The 27,031-nt window shown below is 37.3% G+C and overlaps 1 protein-coding gene across 1 annotated transcript in view; it reads right to left on the bottom strand.

Annotated features, from left to right (window-relative positions):
* LOC582179 (target of rapamycin complex 2 subunit MAPKAP1) overlaps positions 1-27,031 on the bottom strand; it is a 51,489-nt gene that overhangs the window by 7,066 nt on the left and 17,392 nt on the right. Inside the window, exons 4-8 of the mRNA XM_782141.5 lie at positions 24,253-24,395; positions 12,437-12,612; positions 6,989-7,174; positions 1,681-1,790; positions 742-849 (exon numbers count right to left, since the gene is read on the bottom strand). Of these exons, the coding sequence (XP_787234.2) occupies positions 742-849; positions 1,681-1,790; positions 6,989-7,174; positions 12,437-12,612; positions 24,253-24,395 (723 nt within the window). The remainder of the gene's footprint in view (positions 1-741; positions 850-1,680; positions 1,791-6,988; positions 7,175-12,436; positions 12,613-24,252; positions 24,396-27,031) is intronic.

The following is a 27,031-nucleotide window of genomic DNA, read 5'->3' as shown; positions in this document are numbered from 1 at the left end:
TTCGTCATATTCTCAAGAACATAAATCCGGACATACAAATTTTTCTTGTGCTTTACAAAAATTACAAAACTTGGTAAGGGTATGAATAATTTAGCTGCTAACTGTATATGAATGAATGAATGGGATACAAGGATATATCCCACGAGCTGAGGAGCATATTCCATGAGTCGGCACAAAGAGAAAAATATCCTCAAAGCAAGTGGAAAGTTACCCACGTGTCCCACAAAAGAAATCCTTTAATTATTATTATTATTAGTTGTATGTATCCTAGCATCTCAATTTTCGTCATTACATCCTTCTTTTTTTGTTTTAAGTTGCACATTAAATATGCAGAGAGAAAAAAAAACATATTGTGCACCAACTGTGCCTCTTTCCGGCAAATTTGCATGCCATATAAGTACAGAATTATTGATATCATTATTATTATCTTGCACAGCTTCAGGTCTAAGTTAAAGACAGACCAACATACTGATGCTTAAACATGAACTGTTTATATATCTTAAAGCCCCACTGCACTAGTTTGGCCAGGAGGGATAAGACCTCCCTGCATGGTCACTGACAGATGGTTATGTCATCAAATCAGCTCTCATAAGAAAAATAAGGGAAAGGGGATCATGGGGGACCAATGGCCACCGATTAGGCATTTTTTGCTATACAGAGGGCGCAAGTAGCTTTAAATATTGCAGTGGGGCTTTAAGTTGAACTATAAACTCTACTCCTTATGACAGAGGACCGACTTACTATGTTCTCTGACCATAATGAAGTCCATGGATTCTGTTTCGCAGAGTTTCAGGTCCAGATCTAGCGGAACCCCTGGTGCAGACTTCTTCTCCAGCAGATAATGAGGCCCTACAAAATACAGGGATCAAACAACATTATAAACACTGACGCCAAATGCACAGACTTCTTCTCAAGCAGATAAAGAGGTCCTAGAACATACAGGGATCAAACAACATTATAAACACTAACGCCAAATGCACAGACTTCTTCTCAAGCAGATAATGAGGTCCTAGAAAATACAGGGATCAAACAACATTATAAACACTGACGCCAAATGCACAGACTTCTTCTCAAGCAGATAAAGAGGTCCTAAAACATACAGGGATCAAACAACATAAACACTGAAGTCAAATGCACAGACTTCTTCTCCAGCAGATAATGAGGTCCTACAAAATACAGGGATCAATCAACATTATAAATACTGAAGCCAAATGCACAATCAACGATTCAGTTGCGTCAAGATTTTTTTTGGGAAAGATTGTTTTTTAAGGTTAGATATTTTTAGGGTTTGTTACATAATTTCAAATGATTTCTTTATTAGATATTCAAATTTTTATAATAAATATTCATATATTCAATGTACGATACTCTTGTTGAATATTCATGCAAGGTAACCATTTTCTACACCCGGATGGGGAGTGGCAAACTTACCCGCAGTTGGAATGATACCCCTTCTTTTCTAATAATTGCTTCAGTAAGATTCTTTTAAAAGGGCTCTTGACATTCTAAGCAATGAATTCAACCATTTTCTTCACCATGGTAGAGAATGGCAAACTTACCTGGAATGATACGTCTTCTTTTCTAATAATTGCTTCAGTAAGAATTTTTTGAAAAAACTCTGACATTCTAAGCAATGAATTCAACCCTTTTCTAAACCTGGATAGAGATTGGCAAACTTACCCGCAGTTGGAATGATACCCTTTCTTTTTCTGAGAGCTTTGGTTAAGATCTGTCGGAGGGTGATCTGAGTCGAGTCCACCGCAAGCCTGGATTCACCATCTGAAGATTTACTGTTAAGAAAAAATAGATATTCCAAGATCAAATTGTGATTCAGTCAGATTCAATTCATTTCCTTATTTTATCAAATGCAAATTAAAATTCCATGTTAATATCTAAATATTTAGAGGAAGGATGCAAGGTTCCTTAAAAGCATGAGGCTTATGATAGAGTCACGAGGACAAATGTACTGTACATATCAATCTACTTAAAAAGTGAAAACTGTACACTGTGTAACAATGGGTGTGACTGCTGCATCAGATTACTTTTGTTTGTTTTGTCTGAAGGGATTTGAAATGTTAAATAATTACATGAAACATTGAACTCAAATGGAAATATTTAAACATTGGATTAATATAGTACTGTATCCAACAAAAGCAGAGAGAAATAGCAGATAAAGTTACACACAAACAACACCCTAACACTATTGTACGCAATGGCTACAAGACACAAATAACGTGGAGAAAATTATTGTAAACCAGTATAAATGCGAGCCATATTCACTACATAAATATTGTTTTTTCTACACAAGTGGGTAGAAAAAAAAGCTTTTTCACAACAAAATGTAAATTAATGGAAAAAGACACAACCTTTTTAAGACTGATGCATATTTCAAACCAGCCACCTTTTCCTGCTGCTTAACTAGCATATTTCTCATTTTTCATTTATCAAATCCAATATAAAGTGCTATTTTGGGATCTCATTATATAAGTTGTTTTTATTTCAATTGTCTTTTATTACATGTATGATTGTTTTGTTTCAATGAGTATTACACTCATATTCTAGAATTCTAGAACATCAAAATATCACTTTTTTTACATTTGTTTTTGTTTTTGTTCGTATGTGTACAACCTGTACTGTTTTGTACATGTAGATACTACCATACATAGAATTAATTTGCCATATGTAGTTTGGATACAATACTGTATTTTGGTTTCAAGCTGTTTTCCAACCATTTCACAACAAGACAGTGCACTAAATCTAGGTTCACACATTATAGTTCATCATCCTACAACAATGATTGAAATAACACATTTCTCTGGTCAGGTTTCTCTCAAAATAACCTATTCTTGCCGAGAATATCACATTATCGAAATGATGACACATTAATTACTCGGCAGATAGCGTCCTTGTTGTCTACAATTCCTTCACACAAGAGTCGTCTCTGTGCTTCTCAAATCAAATATAGATTAAAAGCCTGAATTGTTATGTAGGTTGAAAATTATCGTCTTATCATTCTGCAGTAGAAATCTTAACTGAAGATAAAAAAAAGAAGTATTTAGTATTCCTCTCCTCTGTTCATTACTCAAGTGATGCGTACATCTACAATATATGTTTTCCTGTGAAACATGTTATCATCTGTTCGGAGCCAGAAGGGCATTAACTCATATACTTAAACACAGAGATAACACCATTCTGGCACATAACAGATGGTATCTTGTTTCAATCATAGCTGTCATGTTTTGTGAGAATACAAGAAGATATGAAACACTTTTTTACATTTGTTCAAAACGTTTTATGAATATTAAAACAACTTTAAGAATATAAAAAACATGGTCCTCTTCTTTTGAAAGATTGGAAGTGCAAATGACTTATAATACAGAAACTTACAGCACAATAGATATGAATGACCTGTCTCTCTGCCTCCCCTCCCTCTCTCTCTCTCTCTCCTTCTCTCACCGTCTTACTCTCTATCTCCCACTGCACTCTCTCACTCACTCTTTACCTCCCTCCCTGTCTCCCATCTCTTTCTGATTTCTCTAGTCCTCCTCTTTCTCTTTCTTTCTCTATTACATGCCATATACATTTACCTTGACTTTTAACTATTACTTTATTACTGTCTCCTTTCTTTCTCTAAAGTCATTTTAATCTTTCTCACAATTGCTCCAGTATATCTACAATAAAACCCTCATTATCAAAATTATATATAGCAAAGTCTTTCACATAAAAAAGCAACATCCGCATGCATGGATCACTTTCACAAATGACGTTTCTTCAAACACCAAATGCTGCATCATTCTGCTCCCCTCAATACATATTTGACTCAAAATCTGCAAAATACGAAATTGATTAAAGCATATCCATGATTAATGGACACATTTCACCAGCGAAAAACAAAAAACAAGAACATATGAAAGAGCGGCCTCAGGCTCTGTGGCCCTATTTCTTGGTGCACATCAAAACAAAAATTGAATGGGGGAGAGAAGGGGGGGGGGCTAAAAGAGAAGAAAATGCAAAGCCCCCGATGGGATTGTCGCCCTGGAGGGGGAGGGGGGAATGTTTGAATATTCATGGGCACATTGGGTGGTGGAATCCGCCCCCAGCGTATGGGGGTCAAAACCATTAGTGATTAATAACGGTGTCTCTCAGTCCCATACCATACTGATCAATGTCAGCATATACCTGGTGGCTAACACAGACTCTAAGAGCATGATGCCATGAAATGCTTTAAAGGTGCATTCCCATCTCTCCATCTCTATCAGACACAATGTTTAAAAAAAACCTTTTTGCAGCTTTAAATAGACATATTAAGTGTTTCATCTACAATTGCTGAACATTTGTTGTATCAAGACCTAGGCCATGTTCATAAAACTTATAATCAATAACAAATACTAAATTTGTATGACAAATTTGCTCTCAGCCAATCGAATGCCAGAATTGCAGTAGCTTATAACAGTTATTGTAAATTGTTATTAATAACAAGTTTGACGAAACAGGGCCCTGGGGTTCCGAGACCGAGACTAGGGGAAAATTGATTTTAATAAGATTAATTAAGAATTAGTTCTTAGGATCATGGATAAGACTGAGACATGTAGAAGTAGGGGCCAAGATTTTTTCTTTCTTTCTGTATCATTCAGTCTTAATGAGCAGGATGCATTATAAACTATTAAACTTAAAAATTGGATTGGCAATCTTTATAAACAATGAGATACTTCATGACATCATGATTTTTGAAAGGAGACAAAATTCATGACTGTGTTCATCCTTTACTTTTAATGGGTGGTGTGTGTGATGACAGTTGAACTAATAAATTTATTGAAATCTACATTTTCTATTAATTCATGATTAGCAGTATACAATGCTCTATCCAACATATCAATTCACATTGTCTTCTTCACATTTACCTTCTCAAGTCAAATAATCCCAATTCCTGCTTTAATTACCCAGATACTGTACAAGTGCTCACCTGAGAGAGAGTAAGAGCATTCACGTCTCCTCACTCCATCTCACGACCACCTCCTCCCTCCTCCTCGATCGCCCATTCACATGTCAGAACCTCTTACTCCAAAACTCCCCTCGCCTGACGCATGGTGTGACATATTATTCGGCAATTACAAACTTCCTAATTGCGCCAAGCTTCACTTCTAATTTAGCCCCGACTGACATATTTACAAGGTTTAAGTGCTCTGTTGGTGTTCCATCTTTTGTGGTGGGTGCTTTTTCTGCTTGAATTCAAACTGCGATCCCTCTCCCAGGTAAAAGCGATACCCCTGACACAGAGGTGAGGGTATCTCTTGGCCCCCCTATTCAAATTATTCCTCCGTAAAAGGCTAAAGGCAGGTTCGACTGTGCAGAATTTTGAGATCTGCTCTCAATGTATGTGTATGGATTTACTTTTATAAGGGGTCGTCCTATTCATTTCCATTTTCTGTTCATTTGTTTTTGTTTATCTGTCTCTCTTTCTCTGTCTGTTTTAATTGTCTGTCTGTGTTTGTCTGCCTGTCTGTCTCTCTGTCTCTCTCTTTCTCTCTCACTCTCTCTTTGTTGATGCATTCCCTCAATATACTCTTCTCTCCCTCTCTCTATCACTCCTAGATTTCATTTCTCTCTCAGTATCATCTCATTTCCTACATTTACTTTTCATTAAATAAGGACCATCTAGCTCTACATCACAGCTATTTCTGAATATTTCTATCTTTCTCTTGTTCCTTCATTGGTTCTACATTTTAATCTCTCTCTCCTTCTGAAGAATGTCCTAGCAAAAAGTTAAAAATACTCTCTACATGTCTCTATCTCTCTACGTCTCTTTAGACCACTTCACAATGTTTAAGTCATTTGACCATGAACACAACATTTTACAAAGAACAAGAGAAAGAAACGGACAAAGAAGAAAAATGAACGATATGAAGAAAACTAAGAAAAAGAAAGAAGGAAGAAAAGGAAGTAAAAAAAGATTATTAAAAAAAAAAAAAAATGAACAGAAGAAGAAGCAAGAAGACGAAAGAAAAAGAAGAAAATGAAAAAGAAGAAAAAGAAGAGAAAGAAGAAGAAAGAGAAAGAAGAAAATGAAAAAGAAGAAAATGAAAAAGAAGAAAAAGAAGAGAAAGAAGACGAAAGAAAAAGAAGAAGAAGAAGAAAAAGAAAATAAAGAAGAAAGGAGAAGGAGAAGAAAAAGAAGATAAAGAAGAAGAAAAGGAGAAGAAAAAGAAGCAGAAAAAGAAGAAGAAAAAGGAGAAGAAGTAGAGGAGGAAGAAGAAGAAGAAGAAACATCCATTTTACCGTATTTTCCGGCGTAAAGGCTGCAGTATTTTCGGGTGAGAAAAAATCAAAAAGTCGGGGTGCGGCGTATACGCAACAACAACAAAATTCAGCGGTCAAAACATCACGTCCATTTGCACGTATGGGACTATAGGAACGGTAGCATGACTAGACAACGGTACAGGACAATTCTAGAATAACTCCACACAACTTACCGACAAGTTTATGTTGCATAGTTGACATGAAGACGAAAAAACTTATTTTTCTAATAAAATCTGCCGATAGATCTAGATCTAAGTCCATACCATTGCATCGCCAAAAAGTAAACAAAGGGACAGGCCGTTACTTACGGAGCTAGCTGCCGCGCAACGCAACTGCGCAGGTCGAAAAATGCTATTTCGGATTACACCGCACATCGAGGAAGGGGTATTGTAGGATACCAAATCTGCGTACGATACAGTACTAGCTTAAAAGTCGATGAAGATCTGCTAAATTATGATCATTTTTGAGGTTAACTTCTTGTTGATTTATAAGAATATTGATGAATTTGGTATAGTTTGTAAAAAAAAAAGAGTGTTCTACAAGAAAATTACGATCATTTTGTTTGGTCCGTTTTTTTTTTTCTCTTTTTTTTTTTTTGTTGTAGTTTTTTTTTTTCCTATACGAAATGTCAAAGTTGGGGGTGCGGCCTATACGGCGGTGCAGCCTTTACGCCGGCAAATACGGTACTCACATTGTGACAATGATATTGTCTTTGCTTCCCGGTTTCCCGTCATCTTCTGGTGCGTCCTTCTCGACGAGCGCCAGAGTGTTGAAGCCGAACTTTGAGATGGCCTCTCTGCTATCCAGGGCCGGGAAGTCTGTATCCACCTCTCCGTCCTCCTCTGATATCATCAGACAGTAGCTTTCCAAGTTCTCTCTATCATGAGTGAGAGAAGAACAACATGTTACTTTCATGTAAATCTTTTTGAGAGAGAGAGATAGAGAGAGAGAGAGAAAGGGGAGAGAGAGAGAGAGAGAGAGAGAGAGAGAGAGAGAGAGAGAGTGAGAGATAGAGAGAGAGAGAGAGAGAGAGAGAGAGAGAGGTGTGTATGTGAGAGAGAGAGAAATAGAGAGAGGGGCGAACAAGTCCATTCATCCATCTCATCGTCCTCCTCCCCTATCATTGGGCATCAGCTCTCCACATTTTCTCTATCATGCGTAAAGGAAAAGCAACAAATAATATTCAATACAGATATTTATATTTTTATATATAAACAGAGCTCTCTAGATATCAGAGAGAGGTGAAGTCCATAAACCCCCACTCCCCTTCTCTGCTATAATTTAGCAATCAATCTCAACATTCTCTCTATCATGAGTATGAGAACAATTATAAATTGAAACCTATACAACAGTACTAGCTTATAGACAGGTGAAATTTATACACAAGTTCATGCACAATGAATGACTAAAAATTGGCAAAATTCATTGTCATTTTATGAGAGACTTAATGACTTCTTCAAACTTGTACCTTATAAGTTTTAAAAATTATATTTTGAGCAGTCTAAAACCATGCTCAGCAAGCACATTGTCCAAATTTATCAAAGTGAATATTGACAAAGTTCTCAAATCATAGTTCAGGTACACATGAAAATGTCAAGCGTCGATGAAGCATGCATGGGGGCTTAATACAGTTTGATAGCCTACTTCTGCAAGCAGTTACCAACTCATGGGGGAGTTGCGTGCGAGCTGTGTAAAACCGCAGTCCGCACTAAACATCTTCAGCCGTTCCTAGGGAGAAGGAATCGATTAATAGGTCTTTGGAAGGCAGAAATGGCCAGTGACAACTCAGAGACGTGAGAAGACCCTTTTGCTTTGTTGTAGCGACAGCGCCGTATTCAATCTGCGCCGAGCAACGTTGCGACCGCGAAGCAACAATGACAGTTTCTGGAGAATGTTACAGGAAGGATATGATAGCTTAATACGGATCATCATCCCCAAAGAATCTTTTCACAAATTCTATTGCCCCCTTTTCAAGAGTTGCAACTTTGTGGCTTGGCTCAGTATGACATGTAGCTTTCGATTCAGAGCCTTAATCTGTATCAGATGCATCAGTACAAAGAGGAAAAATTGCTGCAAACAATTTGTCCTAGAATCTAATACTAATCATTAAAAGATTTTTTTTAGCTCATGTCTGATAGCAGTAACCAAACATTTGCTTGAGGATTTATTGCACCAAAGATATATATTACAAGAGGTTGCAATTAGGCTTTAGGTTACTTTTACTTCCGGATTAGGTTTAGGGTTGGAGTAAGGGTTATGGTCCAGGATAGGATTGTTCAGTGTAGTCATGACTTCAGTTAAATTGTTCATGACAGCAAAACTACTGTCTTGTGAGCATATGCGGTATCATCTTGATAGCATCATATTTTGGGACCCAACATTTGCTCCTACTACATGCTCCAAGCATAATTTGTCAACTGGGTTAAGGTTGCAATTGGGTTTTAGGGCTAGGTATAGGGTTTAGGTGTAGGGTTGGGTGAAGTATTGGATCCAAGGTTGAAGTTCAGATTTTGGCTAGTTACAGAGTTGAAGTAGATTAAGTGTTAATTACAAGAGCAATTGTTATACAACCTGTCAACACTACTATATTTATCCATGACAGTTCCACCTAACAAAATAGTCCTACACAAAGGTGATCGTTGCAGATGTCAGAGAATGTTTACGATGAATTTGATATTCTGGGAAATCTTGCGGTTCATCTGGGAGGCTGGGACATCATTACCAAAGATTTAGCACTTCCACCTTCTACAGATTTGATGGTAATTTCTAGTGAGAGGCTAACAGCACTGGTTAATATACAGTGACAGTGAACTGTCTCTCTTTTCCTAATTATTCAAAAACTATTTCTTTTCTTTCAAAAACATCACTCTTTATATTTGTAATTACAATAACAAAATTGATACCTATCTTCAATGTATTTCTTGTGGGGCTGTTTTAGTGACCCGAGAAGAAGAATGTTTTTCTTAAATCGCAATATGACATTTCTTATCATTTCTTTTGACCAAAGTTTTCAAAACAGTCTGATCCTTTACAATGTCATTTCTGCCCTTTAGGACTCCTATTGCATTTCATATTTTTTGTAAATACCTATAGATATGTTTACAATACTAAAATGGATATATCTCAGCAAAAACTTAACGTCCCTTTCAGTCATCTTCCAGTCGACATCTGCGCTTTCATAAAAGTATTGTCCTCCTAAAATTTTCTTCAGATTCCTTTATTCTCATATTACCCCATCAATTTTTCTTCTTAGATATTTCCCTGTAAAAATGATGTACAGTCAACAAGATCTCTAGTTGCCAAACTTTTCTTCTTCTTTAAAACACCAATAGGTCTAGCTCACATTTCTTCTCGCAAATTCTTCCCTTTTTCGATGATAAGGTCTTGTTTACCTTGTTCCCTTCGTTTGGTTGTTGAACCTGAATTTGCTCATGTATCTTTAGAGGCAAGTTACTAATCTGTCTTCTTCTATCTCCCCTTTTGTTTTATCCTCTGCTCAAAGTCGAACTGATACTCCTCTCCGTTTCTTATAAGACAGCAGTGTAATGCAATTAAGTCGCCCGAAGCTAGTGTAGGACCCATCACACATATTGAATTTTTGCAGCCGGATTTTCTTTCATCTCTATTCATATTGATCAATCATTTCAGCTAGGACGTAATCAAACAGCTTTTTTGGTAATACATCGGCGGTCGGGCGGGCGGGCGGGCAGCCGGGACAGACGCATAGTGGTCACACCCCCCGGAAGCGAGAGACGGAGGTGGATCTATTACACCCATCCGCAGTCAAGGTTGAGATGCGGAGACGGAGGAAATCAGAGATAGATGGACAAAGATAATTTGGAGAAATAGCATCTCCTCGGGGCATCACGCTTTACAATATCCTCTTCCGTTTCTTTCGACTTTACCATTTCTCCTCATCTTCCTCATTTTTCTTCCCTTAAATTCCTTATTTTCGCTTACCGGTATTCATTTTCTAAATATTGTTTACCATATCTCATCTGTTTGTAAGGAGTGAAGATATTTTAGTCTGGTGGCTGATTTGTTAGACTAATGATCAACTATGTTTGTTGGACTCACAGATATGGTACCGTCTGTAATTTGGTAATTATTTAAAAATACAAGACTGCCCCTCTTTACCCAAGTGTAGTATTGCCTTGCCACTGTTTACTGCAGGCTCAATTTTGTCAGGTTTTGTCAGGTTAGAGCAAGGGTCGCATCAGGATTTTAGGCTAGATTAAGGGTTTAGGTTAAGAGTAAGGTTGGGTCTAGGTGGAGGGTTAGGGGCAGGGGTAAGGTACATGTATACTACTAGATCAGTGGTTGAAGTTACGAATTACATTATCATTAGGGGTTTTGCTCCATGTGTGCCTGGGAGGGTAAAGTGAACTCAATCACAGTGACCCTCGGGTCTCTCCTTCCGGTATAACTGATTGGGATTTGCATGTGGACCGCTACACTGGGATTCCCCCCTACTCTTCTCCAAAAAGTGCAGTGGGTTATTAACGTGCAACGGTGGTGATTCTTCTCCACACAAGGCCTCCATTTAACGTCCTATCCAAGGGGTGGAGTGTTTTCCACTGTCTATGAAACAGGAGAGAAGCAGGTTAACACACAATGCAGGTTCTAGTCATCCGTCTGGGTTGGATTTGAACCCACGATCTTTCGTTCGACAGGCAGACGCTTTATCGATTGAGCCAACATGTTGTTCGTGTTAGAGATTGACTGCAGAGCAACTGCTGTAGAAGCACCTGTCTCACAATCATATTTTTACCTGGAAGACGAAATCCCTAGATGCCTTGAATGGTACATATACATATAAAATGGTGGTCTGGCTACAATTAGAGTACCAATTGTACTTTCTTGTTTCAACTAGCATCAAGTCTGTGCGAGCCTTGGTCAGTTACTCATATTTGGACGGATCCAGTATGTGCCAACTGCTATGGTGGGTACATTTGATTACAATGTCAACATTAAATGTTGAAAATATGTTGTAAGATGCAGACTTATACGAGAAGAATTATTCATTCCTTTTGTAAACTTAACCGGGACATGGACCCCTAGATAATTTGCAGTTTTGGTGGTCTATAACCTTTCTATCTTGCTGTGAATTAACCGCACCCCCTATAATTTTGCTTGCTGGCAGGCAAAAATGTGTGATTTATACAACATTGTTTATGGTAATAATACATAACTGCAACTTGCAATACGCACAACTTTGAGTATATCAAAATTACGAAACATCTCCATGTCATTATTACTTTTATTAACTTCACTATTATAGCCCTGCTCTTGCTCACCGTTTGCAAATCTTTATTCTCATAACCCAACCGTTTATCATTCTCGTCTCCTTGACAACGACCGGGGATAGACGTCAATTACGAACGCAATAATCTGACACAGAATCATAAATGACAGATTTGAAATCACTCATATACAGTTGGTAATTGTCCAGGATGTCATAAGAGAAGAGCGGCATAAAGACAGAAAGCAAGCAAACATCAAATATTCATGGTGAAGAAAGAAAAGGACGGCCATGATCTGGGGCAAAGAGAGACGGCATAACGGTGGAGGCTGGGCAATCGTACATTCGGCTGATACGTAACAGTTACACAATGCCATTTTTACTTCCCAGAATGCATTAGCGGAGGAGATGGGCAGGAAGGAGGTGAAGAATAGACAAATTTCAAGAGAAAAAAAAAGATTGAATTTTTAACCACTTCATAAACACAGTGACCACCATACATGTAGGTCAACTGCATATTGGTTACGTCTACGATTTCAAATATTTGTTTTGGTGTTCTTACTTACATTCAACCAGATAGTTATTAAAGCGGGACTGCACTACTTGTAGCTACTTGCGCCCTCTATACAGCCAACAATGCCTAAGCGGTACCCGTTGATCCCCCATGGTCCCCTTTTTCTCATGTTAATCGAGAGCTGATTTGATGAGATAACCACCTGCCAGTGACCACGCAGGGAGGTCTAATCCCCCCTGGCCAAACTAGTACAGACGTGCTTTAAATGCAACCAGATAGTTATTAAAAAAGGCAAATTTATGCTTGCACATACATTTGCATGTACATCGAGTTCACCACCAAGGGACCTATGGCTCTAAACAAACAAAATATGAAAGACCTACTTGAGTTCTGGTTGAAGACCCTTGTTGACATAGTGCCAGCAGATGAGACCGATCAGATCCTGGACCTTAGCGTTGTTGGTCACGACAACCTTCAAGAATCTCCTGTCTGGTATCGTCGGTTCCACCATCGTCAAGAAGATCTCGATTCGCTTCACGCCCCCGCCTCCTGCGTGGCCCTACCAAACCAAAGATAAATAAAAGAGGAATATTTTAAAGGGATCCGGCTATAGAAATACTTGACATCATGAAAAAGTACACTCATCAAAACATCACATTTTAATATTTAATTTCATATCATTATGAACCTGGTAATCATGATGTTAGATCACGAAAGAGATTCAAGACTTCATGTATATTCATAAGAAGCTCTCTGGAGAAGTCATGAAAACCTTTTCCATGATTATAGATGTCATAAAGAGCAGAATCCTTAATGTTTTCATGCCCTTTTTGAAACTTTGATCATTTTTGCCCGGAGATCATGCCCTTTCTGGCTTCCGCTGATGACTACATTACATCAGAGATGCCAACCTCTTGACACAAAAAAAAACAGACTAAGTATCATTTTTTTGTTTAAATCAGATTTTGGAGAGAAAAATCAGATTTCCATGAAAACTCGACACTACCACTGGCTCATTGGCCCTGGGCCAGTAAAATTTCAGGAAAACGTTTTACTACTACATGTAAGTACGGTCAAGTTAAATGTTTGTTCTTTCATTAAGATTTTATGAGAAAATTGTAAAGCAAAGTTTTTGTTGGGGTTGCGGCGGTTTACTTGTGCATGCTTGTATGCGATTCCACAGTTTTTATGGGTTTAATTTTTAATTTTCAAAAAAAAATTTAGAGATGAAAAATCATATTTTAAGGGGTGATATCGTATTGTCGTATTTCAGTCTTATTATCGTACTAAATAGGATTTAATCGTGTTACATGTGTTTAACCCATTTACACATCCCTAGCACCATTTTGAAAAATCATCAATTTTTCTAACTGTCGTTTACACTACTGGCTAAACCCCATGAAAAATAGTTGATGTTTGATCATACTGATTTCTGGTGAGTAGTAAACATGCTCGACTGTTAGCTACTCTGCGTGCGATCATATACAGAAACGAGGAGAGTCACATGACCAAAAAACGGCATCACACCAAAGTTTCAATTTACACTGCAAAGATCAGAGCAATTTCAACAGGCGTTTAAAGCACCACTGTCCTACTTGTAGCTACTTGCTCCCTCTATATAGTAAACTTCCCCAATCGGTGCCTGTTGGTCCCCCATGATCCTCTTTTTCTTATGTTAGTTGAGAGCTGAGTTAATAAGATAGCCACCTGTCAGTGACCTCGCTGTGTGGTCTAATCCCTTCTGGCCCAGTAGTATATGCGGTATTTAAAAGAAACACACCCCAGAGGTGCATTTTTTTATTCAGGTTTTGCATTATGTTTGCCGATAGTTGCAATGCAACTTCCAAAGAAACACCGGAAATGTGAGAAAAATTAACAATTTTTGTTCGCAGTGAAAATGAAGCTAATTCAGTTTATCAAAAATTCACATGAAGATCAATTTTCCGAGTTTACTGAAAGGTGTAAATCTAAAACAAGATTTAATGCATTGTAAAAATACATAATGAAGACATTATAAGTTGTTTACGAAGACCTCTCAGAACAATACCATTTCCTACGTTCGCATAAAAACATAGTTATGCCAGATTTTAATGGCGACTGTACTTGAGTAGGTTACGAGTTGCAAAGCTAACAACAAATATAAAGATAGGTCTATAACAGCAACAACAATAACATAAATGGGAGTGGTTAATGATTTAGCTCTCAAAAGCTCAAAAATTGCTGGTAAAAATGATAAATTATTCAAATCACTGTGAAAAACATCACACTTAAACAAGACCAAATCCCAAGAGAGCTCCTGCAAATAAGAAAAGTATATGTTGTTGTTGTTCGTTTGGTATTATAATGGCTATTAGTCAAATTTGACTATTGTTGCCAATTTCATCGCATCTCTTTCTTTTCATGTCTTGGTAAAATTATTATTTCTTTCTTTCTTTTTCCAATCTCATTTTAATATAATATTAGTCATAGTCTACAAAAATTAAAAACAAACAATTATTTCAAATTAAACCACGATCCGCACACAGTTCCAACTCACGCTGGCCCTGTCCTTTCTATGATGCCTTCTTACCAGCCCAGCGAGTTATGTTACGCCGTACGCTTCTCGGTTGATAAACTCAACCTAGGTCACTCTGGCATAGACAAGGGGGCGTCGTGTACCTGTATGTTTAGAGGGTTTATTTATTTATTAGGAGAAAGACAACTGCATAAGCAAAACACTTGTGGGCTTTATTAGTTTATATGAGTTAGTTCATGAGATTATTTATATAGCGCATGACTTTTAACTACTATAATCATTGGGGGGTGACATGCTTTCGAGTAATGATATAGCAAGTTTTAATTGCTTTTTTTTTTTTTTTTTTTTTTTTTTTTTTTTTTTTAAACAGGTCTATGGTATCTTCAATTTGCATACAACCAGGAAATATGAAAAGAACATTTTCTCTCTCTTTTCAGGGAATCAGTAAAAATTTAGTACCAGTACGTCTGTTTTTGATTTTGCAGTAATAACCATCGCTTTCTTCATAACTTTCTTTTTTGGGGTCAGATTTAATTCATACTTTCTTGATCTTTTCAGGGAATTATACAAGTTAGATCAAAGAGTACAGTAAATAAATTTAGTATGTCTGTTTTCATTGTTATTTTTATCGATTTTGCAGAACTAACCATCTCTTTATTCACAACTTTCTTTTTGGGGGTCAGATTTAATTCAAACGTTCATCAGTCTGCTTCCCTGGCGATTCTGCTTTTTTTTTAGTTGTTGTCTGTTGAGGTTGGGTTTCCCTTTAAAGGCATTGTTTAACAATGTTAAATCTGAGATGCATGGGCCTACGTGGTATCAGTGTCTGTGATGTGGTATCATATTGAAGCCCTAAAAGAAAAATTGCTTCAAAATGATCATGAAGTGCCTCAAGAAAAGTAACAATCCTTGAGTGACCGGTTTCACCATACTCATTTTTCCGAATAGACTGTAGTGTTATAAAAACCGTTAGGAAAGCAAAAAATGAAATTTTGATTTCCAATCATAAATATCTTGATAATCAGACAGGCGATCGACAGTCATGGGGTTCCTGACTGACCTAAAGGTTTATAATTATGATTGCGGCATGAGCTAAATCCAGGATTTTGTTTCAGAATCTGAGGCAACGTTACCGAGTCACTTTAACCTCATCTCTGAGCGTACACGATCCCTTCATCAATGGGATGAATTACCTTCCATTAATTAAATGACTGCTGATTGACGAAGCAATCTAATGCAAATGATGGAGGATGATTAATAGGGTAAAACTCAACGAACAATTAAACAGAAAAAGGTTCGAAGGAGCTCGGTTAATTTCTTTTAATCTGACATCTCAGATGTCTTCTTGTCAGTTTTCTTTTGTGCCTCCCCAAATTTGTCCTCCGCCACTTGTAGATTAGTGTGTCATCTATAACCATTAAGACAGCAAGGGAATCGCCTGTTTACAAAGTACGTGTAATGGCATAATTGTATCGTCCGCTGAGAGCCAGAAGGATGTTTACGGAATGTTTAAAGGAGGTGGAGCATGGAAAATACTGGTTAACGCCATCTATGACTTCTTTTGGACAACTGCACGTAAACGAATGGGCTTGATTAACGGTCAGCGCTTCGGTTTTGCGTATGTTGCACACACATGAATACTACGGTTGCCTCGTCCGGAGTCATATTATACCGGATTGGCCCGGAGTCAGGCCACGGGAAAGACATATTCTTGTCATGCTACACCCCCTTTAATATGATATAACGCCCTTTTCGTTCTTAACTCGGCGAACATTATCTTTCACAACTCCACATGAACATTGCTCACCATGTAAGGAATAACCTTATAGTCTTTTGAGAGCCAGAAGGTGTTAAATTTATGTTGATATGAAATTACGCCCTTATAGCTCTCAGCTGATAATCTTCCATAAAAAAAAATTCTTGTGGAATGGTTGATCATGGTTCTGAGAAGAGATCACGCATTCAGACAAGGTAGTGTTTTTTCCAATGTTTTCCAAAGTTCCAATGTAAGAACATATAATCTCCTTCGAACAATGATTTTTTTTGTTTATAAAAGCAATTTTTGATGATTCCAAGTACTTGTTTTCAATGTTTTCAGAGCAATAGCCAACTGCTCCCATGGTATAAACCAAAAAATAAGTCTGCGTCATCTAAAGTCCTTCTTCCGCAAATAATTTCATGGTGTTTGATAATAGTATTTATGACAGTTTATCCTTTCATTTTTGAAAATAATTGTTTTACCGGTATATATATTTGCTTATTTATGATTCAATGTCAGAAACATACTTATTGTATTTGATATTACTATTATTACCGAAAAACTGCATACTTATATGAATGCAGAAGAAAATCAAATCAAATCGAATCAAATCAAAACTTCACTACCACTATAAGACAGTCTTCATTCAGACTGTATTATGATAAAACAGTGGTCAATATTTTTACTGGCTACAACATTCACACAATGAAGCAGGGTCAATGAACATCAGAAAGGATCGCGAGCCGAGATGTGTTAGACTAATTAAATTGTATTTAGGGCTTTCTCAACAAGTCTTAAGTAGAAGGACAATAGCAATCATGATTGATGGTACATGTATTTTCAATAACGGTCCTTCATAAAAAAAAAACATTAAAAAAGAAAATAATTATTGCTTGAGTGATAAATGAGGTATCTCCGTGAAATCATTGCATGCTTAAAGGGATAGTTGAGTTCTGTTGCAGAGGGCGCTACACAAAATAATTTTTTTATGAGATAATGAAAAACTGAGTGTCAAATTTGAAAGAACATAATATTTAAATGACAAAATCATCTTTGTTTGATCAAAATCGGTTCAGAGACGGCTGAAATATAACGATTTCTAATAATTGTGTACTACCACAAATATTAGATATTTTGAAAAATTTGAAAAAACCAATGAAAAATTTGAAAAAACCGATGAAAACCGTTGAAAAAACCCTGAAATAACGCCTTTAACGTCGTATTTCAGCCAATGCCGATGTTGGCTTTTTGGTTGGCATTTTCGTGTTGTTTATATTATCCACATTCAGCCGGCTCATTTATTGTTATTTTTAATTAAATAATTAATTAACGGTCGCCGTGTTTTCTTTTAAGTGGAGCTGAAGAGGTATGATCGTATTGGCTAAATTTCACACATTTTGGGGTCTAAAATTACCTTCATAGCAATTTTATGTTCTAGGGCACTAGAAATGTCATAGATCAGAATAAGAGCAATAACCGTGCACTTTGAAGGCATTTTCGGTCTGAAAACAGAACTCAACTATCCCTTTAAAGGAGTTGCAAAGCTCCAAGTTCTAGATAACGGCTATTATTAAAAATCCAGATACTGTAACAAGGAAAGTATTACAAAATCACTGAGAGTTTGCAAAAAAGTTCATCAGAGATAAACAGACTAATAATATACCTTTTATGTACTACGGTGGTAAAATTGTCAAGTTATGAAACAATGTATGAATAATTTACTACGATATGTTTGGTAACAGCTCAAAATTGCTGTTATCAAGACGACTTTGAGTGAACAAAGAGTATGTGTATGTCTATAAATATATATATTTTTGCCTAGAAGCCTATTTCTAATATTCTCACATGCTCATTTACCTACATGTAATGAACAATTTGTGTATCTTTTCAGCCATTAACTATCCTCGTTATTGTATTTGTCTAATCAATTTTTTTATCTTCTCCCTCCTGCCATTTCTATTTTTGTACTCACTGTCTATAAATCCTCTCTTTCTTTTCCTCCGTTGTTATCTTATTTCTTAATTTTACCCAATCCTGTCTATTAAAAAAAAGAATCTTGCTATTCAATCAATTATGCTCTTTCTCTGTATATTTTCATATCTCTTTCTCTCTCTCTCTCTCTCTCTCTCTCTCTCTCTCTCTTTGTCTCTGCCTCTCTCTCTTTCTCTGTGTCTTTTTCTCTCCCTTCTCTCTCTTTTTCTCTCCTCTCTCTCTCTCTCTCGCTCCATCCTTCCCTTTTTCACAAAATATTCCATAAACACTTCTTATTCTACATCTCCTCTCGTCTGATTTTTGCCATTTGAGAGCCTTTTTGCGGGCATGAACATCGACACGTACCTCATCGACGTAATGGTTATCAAAATCATGCACAATACACTTTCCAAGCTAGTCATAACAAGTGTCCTGCGGGAAACTCCCATTTTAATGTTCATCCATCATTATTTGAAAGAATGCTACAGCAAAACCACCTGCCCTCTTTGCGAATAAAATGTCATTGTCTGATGCGAGCCAGAAGGGTGTTCCCTTGGTACAAAAAAACATAGAGTTGGTGCCTTTCTGGCACTAACGAAATATAAAAGCTCTAATCACGGGATGGCTACACGTCATCTGACCAGAGCCAGAGAGATCTTGACTTTGGCTCTGAGGAGATGAAATATCGGCTGTTGAGAATGAGAAGGGCGTTAACCCTGTGTTGGGTTATGGAAGTTAGTGCCCTTCTGGCGTTGTGAAGATGACTGGCTCTCAGGAAACGAAATATCAAAGCTCTAATGAAGGCTAAATGTATGCCGTCTGGCCAGAGCCAGGAAGATCTTAACTTTGTAAAGAGTTATAGAGTTAATGACCATCTGACTCTGGGAAGATGAAATATTGCCTTTTGAGAACAAGACCCCTGTGTCAGGTCGTGTGATGTAGTGCCCTTCTGGCTATCACAAAATAAATATCATAGCTCTCATCACCTGAAGGCTACATGTCATCTGACCAGAGCTAGAAAGATTACCGGTATAACTTTTTAAAGAGTTATTGATTTAATGCTCTTCTTACTCTGGGAAGATGATCTTCTATAAACTTTTCTTGCATAGGGTTCATCACCATGTATGGTACAGGAAAGACTGGAGCATGGTTATTTCGTCCTCTCGGAGTTAACTCAGATAGTTAACCTTCTGGCGCTCTTTGGATAAGTCTTTCCTGTACCATACACGATGATCAACCCTGTGTTGTATTCAGGATGGTTGTATTGCCTGTTAAGAGCCAAAAGGGTATTACTCAAACCAACAGGACCAATGTCAAACCGACAAAAGACCAAACAAATCAGAACATTACCCCAAAGGCTTTAATAAGTACGGTCGGTTTTAATTTGGTTTGGTGATCTGGCTGATGTATCACTCTGTATGCATTAACGTTCTTTTGGCTTTCACATGTACATGTAGCTGATGAAACAGTTTCATCTAGTGAGAGCCAGAAAGGAGACCGATGGCCCAGTGGTAGAGCAGTGGTCTCGTAACCCCGGTTCGAAACCAAGTCGATGCGCTAGTGCCCTTTGGTAAGGCTTAATCCTCATTAACAAGTCCCTCAGAGAGGACTAAAAGGTCCCCTGGTTGCTTACTTACAAGCATCCACATGCTTTCTTAGCAGTCAGTTAAAAACAAACCATCAAACCAAACCAAACCAAAACATTACAGCTAACCCTGGGTTTTGTGACAGGGGATAACGGATGCCCTCCTGGCTCCGAGCAGATGTTATCAAGTTTTCTTTGCAGTAAACTCAATAGTGTAACACACAGATTCCCAAATTCTATACTGCCTTTCCAGTAATTATCATTGAAAATTCAATAATCTGGAATACACTTTAGAAATTTACATCAACTGCCATTGAAACAATGTATCTTAACTTGCAAACTCTTCATAAAATGTTATAAATGCGAGGGAGGGTGGGGGTGGGGGATGAGAGGTTAATGTCTCAGGCTCTAATTACAATCCACTGAAAAGTTCCATGTATGTACCTACAGAAAATATAGCTAGCTACTTTTAGTTGGTTAAGAAAAATGTTCTCCTTACATCGAATTAAAAACAGAGGGATGAAGAAATCAAAAAGACAGAAGTAGACGAGTATGCAGCTATCAAAATGCACGCATCGAACAATTAATCACGCGATAATCAGTATGCGCCTGCAATGCGTTACCTGGAGGGCGCATGTCAAATAGTCTTTTTGCGTTTCTGACGAGGCGGACCATGTCCCTCGCCGTGCACCACAATACTGCCTAATTGAGATTGAAGGACCGACTGTGGCAGTCACAAAGAAATGTTTAAATGCCAAACGGGAGGAACAAGGATATTCCTCCAGCAATTGGTAACACTATTTTTTTTTCTTCTCACAAATAAACTCAAGAAGATAAAGCGAATTAAAATTTCACATTGAAAAAAAAACAGCTTTCTGCATTTTTTAAAAATTTGTCCTCTTGTTTTTGGATTGTTACAAACAGCAGTTGAAGCCCATGATTTCATGCGATCACGTCTAGAAATTTGAATTTCATGGCTGCACAATAGCCTTGAGTTAACATCTTATTTCTGTGGAATTTCTTTGGTTCTCAGCAGAAAGGTATAAAGAGATGCAAGGCAAAATTGAAAGTTCTCATAAAATGTGTTTTAAAGTTTAGTCATTAGGCTTTGACTTAAATAAGAAGAGGAAGTGGAGAAGATGAAAAAGTAGAAGAAGAAGAAGAAAAGGGAAAAGGAAAAGAAGAAGATGGAGAAAAAAACTAAAAGAAGAAGAAGAAGAAGATAAAAGAAAGGAAAGAGAAGAAGATAAAAAGAAAGAAAAGAGAAGAAGAACTAGAAGAATGATTGGAAGAAGAAGAACAACAACAAGGAGAAAAGGAAGAACAAGAAGGAGAACAAGAAGAAAAAGAAAAAGAACAAGGAACAAAGGAGAAGAAAGGTAGAAAGAAAGAAATTAGAAAAATAGGGATTGACACATTTTTGGTCAACACTGAAGCTAGATAATCTGCCCAAATCCCTCTGGTATCCTGTCAAAAATAAACAGAAAATTAGAGAGATCCTGTCTGGTTATTGTATTCTTAATCCACCCACATGCCTACATTTACATGTCAGTGCTTCATGAATATTAATGGTAAATGAGTTATGAATATTCATTATTCAATACTGCATGAATTCACTAAAATAAAATAAATTAATTAGGTGTATTCATCTGAGTGTTTAATCTATTTTTCCTTTGGATACTTGTACAAGATAATCAGAAATAAGTATTTAAAGATCCTGGCTGCTTATGTTATTCTTTTTACCTGCGAACTTAGGCTTGTCAATGCTTCATGAATATTCATACTAATATCACATACATAAACATGATTATTCATGTGAACCCAGTTTTACACACACAAACAAATAAAACTTACATGCTCTTTTTTTTATTTTTTAAGTGGTTCATCATTTTTCTGTATCAACATCTCAAGACATATCCAGATTTGTACAACACTTTGTACTTCCAGTGAAACCTGTCTTTAATAGTGGCCACTTCACTAAAATGGCCACCTGTCTATAGTGGTTAACGGTATGTATTTCGTCTCCCTTGAGAGGGAAAGAAATGTGTGTTGTAGAACCTCTCTATAAAGGCCGTCTGTCAAGTGGCCACTCATGTTTCCCTTGGGTGGCCTTAATAGACAGGTTATGCAACCCTACCCTAAACCTCAATAACAACCTAAACTCCAATCACAAACCTAACCCTAATCCCATACCATACCAAAATAAATCTTTGAGCAGAGCAGAGCTTTAATGCTCCTTCATAATGCTCTCGCAAGTTGACCCAAAATCATAACTTTTTGAGTGATGCACCTAGTGCGAAAGATTGTCAGCTATCTTAATCTAGGGATACAAACTTGTCAGGTTCAATAAAGTTTTAGAAGATAGCTTTGCAGTCAAGATTAAAAGTGAAAGAGAGGCCTTGAAAATGATGAGGTGTCACTTTTGTGCTAATGGGTGGTTCCGTATTAGACAAAGTGGACATTTTTGACAACATTGTCAAGTTTCTAATGAAAAGACTAATTAGTGAAAGTTTTTGTTTGGGGGCAATCATAAATGACTATGAGAAAGTCACACTAGGCGATGGTCATTGGGGGTGATTCATCATTTTGGGGCGACATTAATGATAACATGGCACATTTTGATTATGCCATTTCTGTTTGCTGTACTAATGACTATATAAGAGAAAAGTTTTTTTTTTTTTAAGTTGCTAATCCAGATATTTTTTTTAATGGAAACAAGATTTTATTCATGTATAATTTCCCCTCCCCTTTACTTGATACTTTGTAATTCTCATTATTCTAAACCGCTATTTGTCTAAAAGCTTGTATATGTATTCTCCCTCTTCCTATCTTCTACCTCCTACTCCCATTCCTTACTAGGCTTTTCAATCTACTCCTCTTTTCCTTCCCTCCTCCCTTCCCCCTACTTTTTTCCTCCCTTCACTACCCTTCCTTCCCCTCTTCTTCCCCTCCTCCTTTCCCCCTTCCCTCTACCTCCCTCCCTCCCTCCCTCCCTCCCTCCCTCCCTCCCTCCCTCCCTCGCTCCCTCCCTCCCTCCTATTCCCCTCCTCCTTCCTCCCACCATCCATTACTTTCATTTCTTTCTTCGACTCCACTTCTTTTCCCACCCCATTCTCCTCCCATCCCTTTTCTCGTTCTCCCCCTCCTCCCTCCCTTCCCTCCTTTCACCTCTTCCTTTGACTCCACTTCTTTACCCACCCCATTCTCCTACCTTCCTTCTTCTCCTCCTCCTCTCCCCTTTCTCCTCCCTAAGCCCTCTCCATTTTTGTATCTCCTCCTCTTCCTCCTCCTTCAATCTCCCTTCTCATCCAATTCCTTCCTTTCTCTTTCTAAGGCACACATCATCCCCCTTCCCTCCTCCCCTCTACCATCCCATCCTTTCCCCTTCTATCATTCTACTCTTTTCCTCTAATCTCCCAAGACTATTTTCTAACAAGTTTCTTCCTTCTTCCAGCACTAACCCTACCATTTTGAGCAAACTCAGCAGGATTCTTCTAAAAATAATTTCCCAGCAACAAAAAGTGCTACGTACCATCAAGACGAAAAGCCAAGGAAGAAACAAATACTCTGTAGTATACTTCATCTTTCAATCAAGATTATCCTTTCCATGATTCACAGTGAATCGCCAATTAACTTTGATTAAATCTCCAGAAATAAGGTAGAAACCTTGTGATAATTAGGCAAAACTTAAAATAGATATTTGAAGCTATCCAGTTTCAATAGCTATGGTAACTTGACACTTGTAACTTTTTTGTTCAAATGAAAAATGTGAAGAATCACAGTCTTCATGACCCCTGGAAAAGCACATCAAAGAATTTGTCATAATTGGTGAGGATATGAAATTTCTTCTTCTTTTTTTGTTGTTAATTAATCTTGAAACAGAAAGTCTTGCCCAACTGTGCAAACAAGGAAAAACCAATTTGATCTACATGTACATGCATTAAACTGTGCCCATACAACAACATTACACTTTTTGAAATTATGTTTCAATTTCATATAATGGCAAGAAACAAGATATTTTGAAGTTTTGAACACTTATATTCTATAAGAAGTTTAAACTCGATGCTGGCATTTGTTCCAAAAATTGATAGTAATTTCAATATCTCCTGTATGGGGATAGCCTCTAAAATCAAGTTATCATTTTAGAAGCATAATACCATTACATGTACATGTAGGTCAGAATGATCAGCTGTCCCAGTAATCCAAAGGCAATCATTCGAAAAACATGTCAAAACAATAAATAAAAAGATGTCACATGAATTAGAAAATCATTTTCAAGCAACTATTCTGATAAGACTAACCCCATCATGTTGAGTAAAATAAGAAAAAAATGCAAGCTAAAGTACAAGCTTAGTTCGAGCGTACGTACCTTTCCATCAAAGTTGGCATATTCAGCAAAGATGTTGGTGGCTTGGTCAGGGAACCGTTCCAGCTGGATCGACAGCGACGACTTCAAAATCTTCGGCTTTTCTTTTACTTCCTTCTTCCCAAATAGGTCCTCAAGTTCCTCCTCTTTATAATGAAAGAAAGGGGGAAACATTGTCAAATTAAACTTGTATCTCTTTGATGTTCAATTGCATCTCCTCAAAGTAAAACAACAAGAAAAATCAGAAATACAGGGCATTGTCATATAAATATGGGTCTGTATTTTACTGACAGTTCTTCTTTTTTCATTTGGAACTGATAGCATGTTTTCAATGTTGCTTGAAACTTATGCCTTTTTAATTTGCCTCTATATATTTTCATCAATCATCAATAACAAGCAACTTATCTTTTTCTGTAAATGATTCAGGCAATATTTAGAAAATTAAATTTAGGTTGAAAAAAACATAGAATTTGTTATAAGCTATTAAGTGGTAATTTCAATACCTTTTTAAAAAACAATGCTAAGCCTACTATATCAGGATTCTAATCTATTAATACAAAATAACATTTAAGAAAAAATTATAATCTTGGCTTGATTAAGAATAGATTCAGGTCAAAACCTAAAGCGAGAGGAAGAGGAGAATAAAAAACAAACCAGTAGATCTGGGCCCTGTTTCATAAAACTAGTTACCAGTAAAAAGTTACAATACACTGTGAATACGACGGACAAAGAAAGCGGACAAAATATACAGTTCCTCAGGTAGACAAAGGAACATCCCTTCACTGCTATTATGTACAAATGTGTAGAACAGGTGAATATGCATGTGACATCTGTTCTACACATTTTTACATAATAGCAGTGAAGAGATGTTCCTTTGTCTACCTGAGGAACTGTATATTTTGTCCGCTTTCTTTGTCAGTCATATTCATAGTGATAACTGATACACCCAATGTAATAAGCTTCTGAAATCATAGCATTTGATTGGCTGAGAGCAAACGTTTCATAGAAATGTTGCATTTGTTAATAATAACAAGTTTCCTGAAACATGGCCCTCTTATCTACAATGATGCAACTTGATAGAGTATTGTATGTGACCACTTTTGAACCTGTAGATCGTTGTGTAGAAATGTAGAGAGAAAGATAGAAATAAGGATGACCTAAATTTAAACGATTCATAACTTAAATATATGTACCGAGTATAACAAATTGCATCACGGCAAAAGATCACAATAGTGAATGTAATCCGAATTTAAACGAGGAAGGGGGAAGAGCGAGGAGGGGAAAGAACAAGGAGGGGGAGAACTAGGATGGCCTGTACAAAACAAACCATAATCAGGTTTTAAGCTGCGGTGGCAAGACATTGACACGACCTGACACATCCGCCATCCATGACGCACATGAGGACATTACCCCTCGATAGCTCGACTGTTTTCATTAAAAGACCTTTCTTTCCGATTTCTCTTCAATTTGTCACATTTTTAAATCAGGCTAAACTGCTGCTGTCCAAAATCGGCTTCCAGGGTTTTCTCCCCTCCCCTTCCCCCGTATTTCAAAACAGAAGATGTACCAGCTATTTTTTCGGCCTGTCATGGACACTTCTATCCTGTTCTCGTTAATGGCTTATGGCAAGCCACACATGCACATAATTACCGCTAATGATATGCCTCAGTCTCCCCATTCTTTAAGCTTTTATTCTCCCGTCATTATGATTCATTTCTCAACTGGCTTCCCATACATCTTGACAAGGGCAGCCTCTCTTTTGTCCCCATGTCAAGAATCATTGCGTCCTCTTCTCGGGTGCACGGAACGCTGGCGAGAGGGGGGTAATTAATGTCAGACTCATCACTGCAACATGGAAATACTCGACCATTTTTTATCTTCTTAATCACCCTGTGGGTTTCTCCACCATGCTTCCTGCCCTGGAGGAACCCCTCTCCTTTCCCCCTTTATTTTCGCTAATTTGGTAGTTTTTTTCAGGGAGGAAGTCAGCTGAATGGCGGGCGGTGCTGCGCATGGAGCACTGCCAGGGCAACATAAGAATAAAATGTGGGGCATGACTGGGAGAAAAAATTATTAACAAAATATTTAGCTTTCGACCAGCAGGCAATTAGGCTATTAATTTCAAGTTTGAAAGATGACTTTCCTCAAGGAAGGCACGTCACTCTAATGATCTGCGACTGGTTATAACGGATGGTTGGTGTCCCTACAAGGAAATTCAACTCATGCCTGTTGAGAGGTTCTAGCTACATATACCACTACATAGACTTGTAGCATACACTTGTTTCATTCGTAATGAAAGTAACCTGTACATGTACATGTAGCTAATTATTATTTCAAAGTGGCAGATTTATTACAGATGGATAACTTTGTCTCCATACTGTCACAAACATAATTGCAGCAACTTCTCCCATAAGAATCTGCGCGTAATCATTAGTCCATACATGTATGACACAACTTAAATTTGGTATAAATGTAATTGTTTTTAAAAAAAATCATATGTCAAAGTGTTTCCAAAGATTGCAGTCTTCAAAACAATCTACATATACACATTGGCCCATATGCTACTGAAATTTAAACCCAATGCCAGATTTATATTTTTGTTGAAAATCAGAAACTCTCGAAACATCGCCTCTGTGCGATCACATGCAGAGCAGCAACAAGTCGTACAAGCACACTACTCACCCAGAAAATCGTAACAAGCAAACATCAATGGATATTTTAAAGGTAAAGACCAGTTATGGTCATGCGATTGCATTGTGAAAGAAACGTTGTGGAATTGATC

Source organism: Strongylocentrotus purpuratus, unplaced genomic scaffold, assembly GCF_000002235.5.
Source record: "Strongylocentrotus purpuratus isolate Spur 01 unplaced genomic scaffold, Spur_5.0 spur5_scaffold_4, whole genome shotgun sequence".
In the NCBI taxonomy this organism is placed as follows: Eukaryota; Metazoa; Echinodermata; class Echinoidea; order Camarodonta; family Strongylocentrotidae; genus Strongylocentrotus; species Strongylocentrotus purpuratus.
The sequence above is the reverse complement of the archived record's forward strand: the minus strand, read 5'-3'. Positions and strand labels throughout refer to the sequence as shown.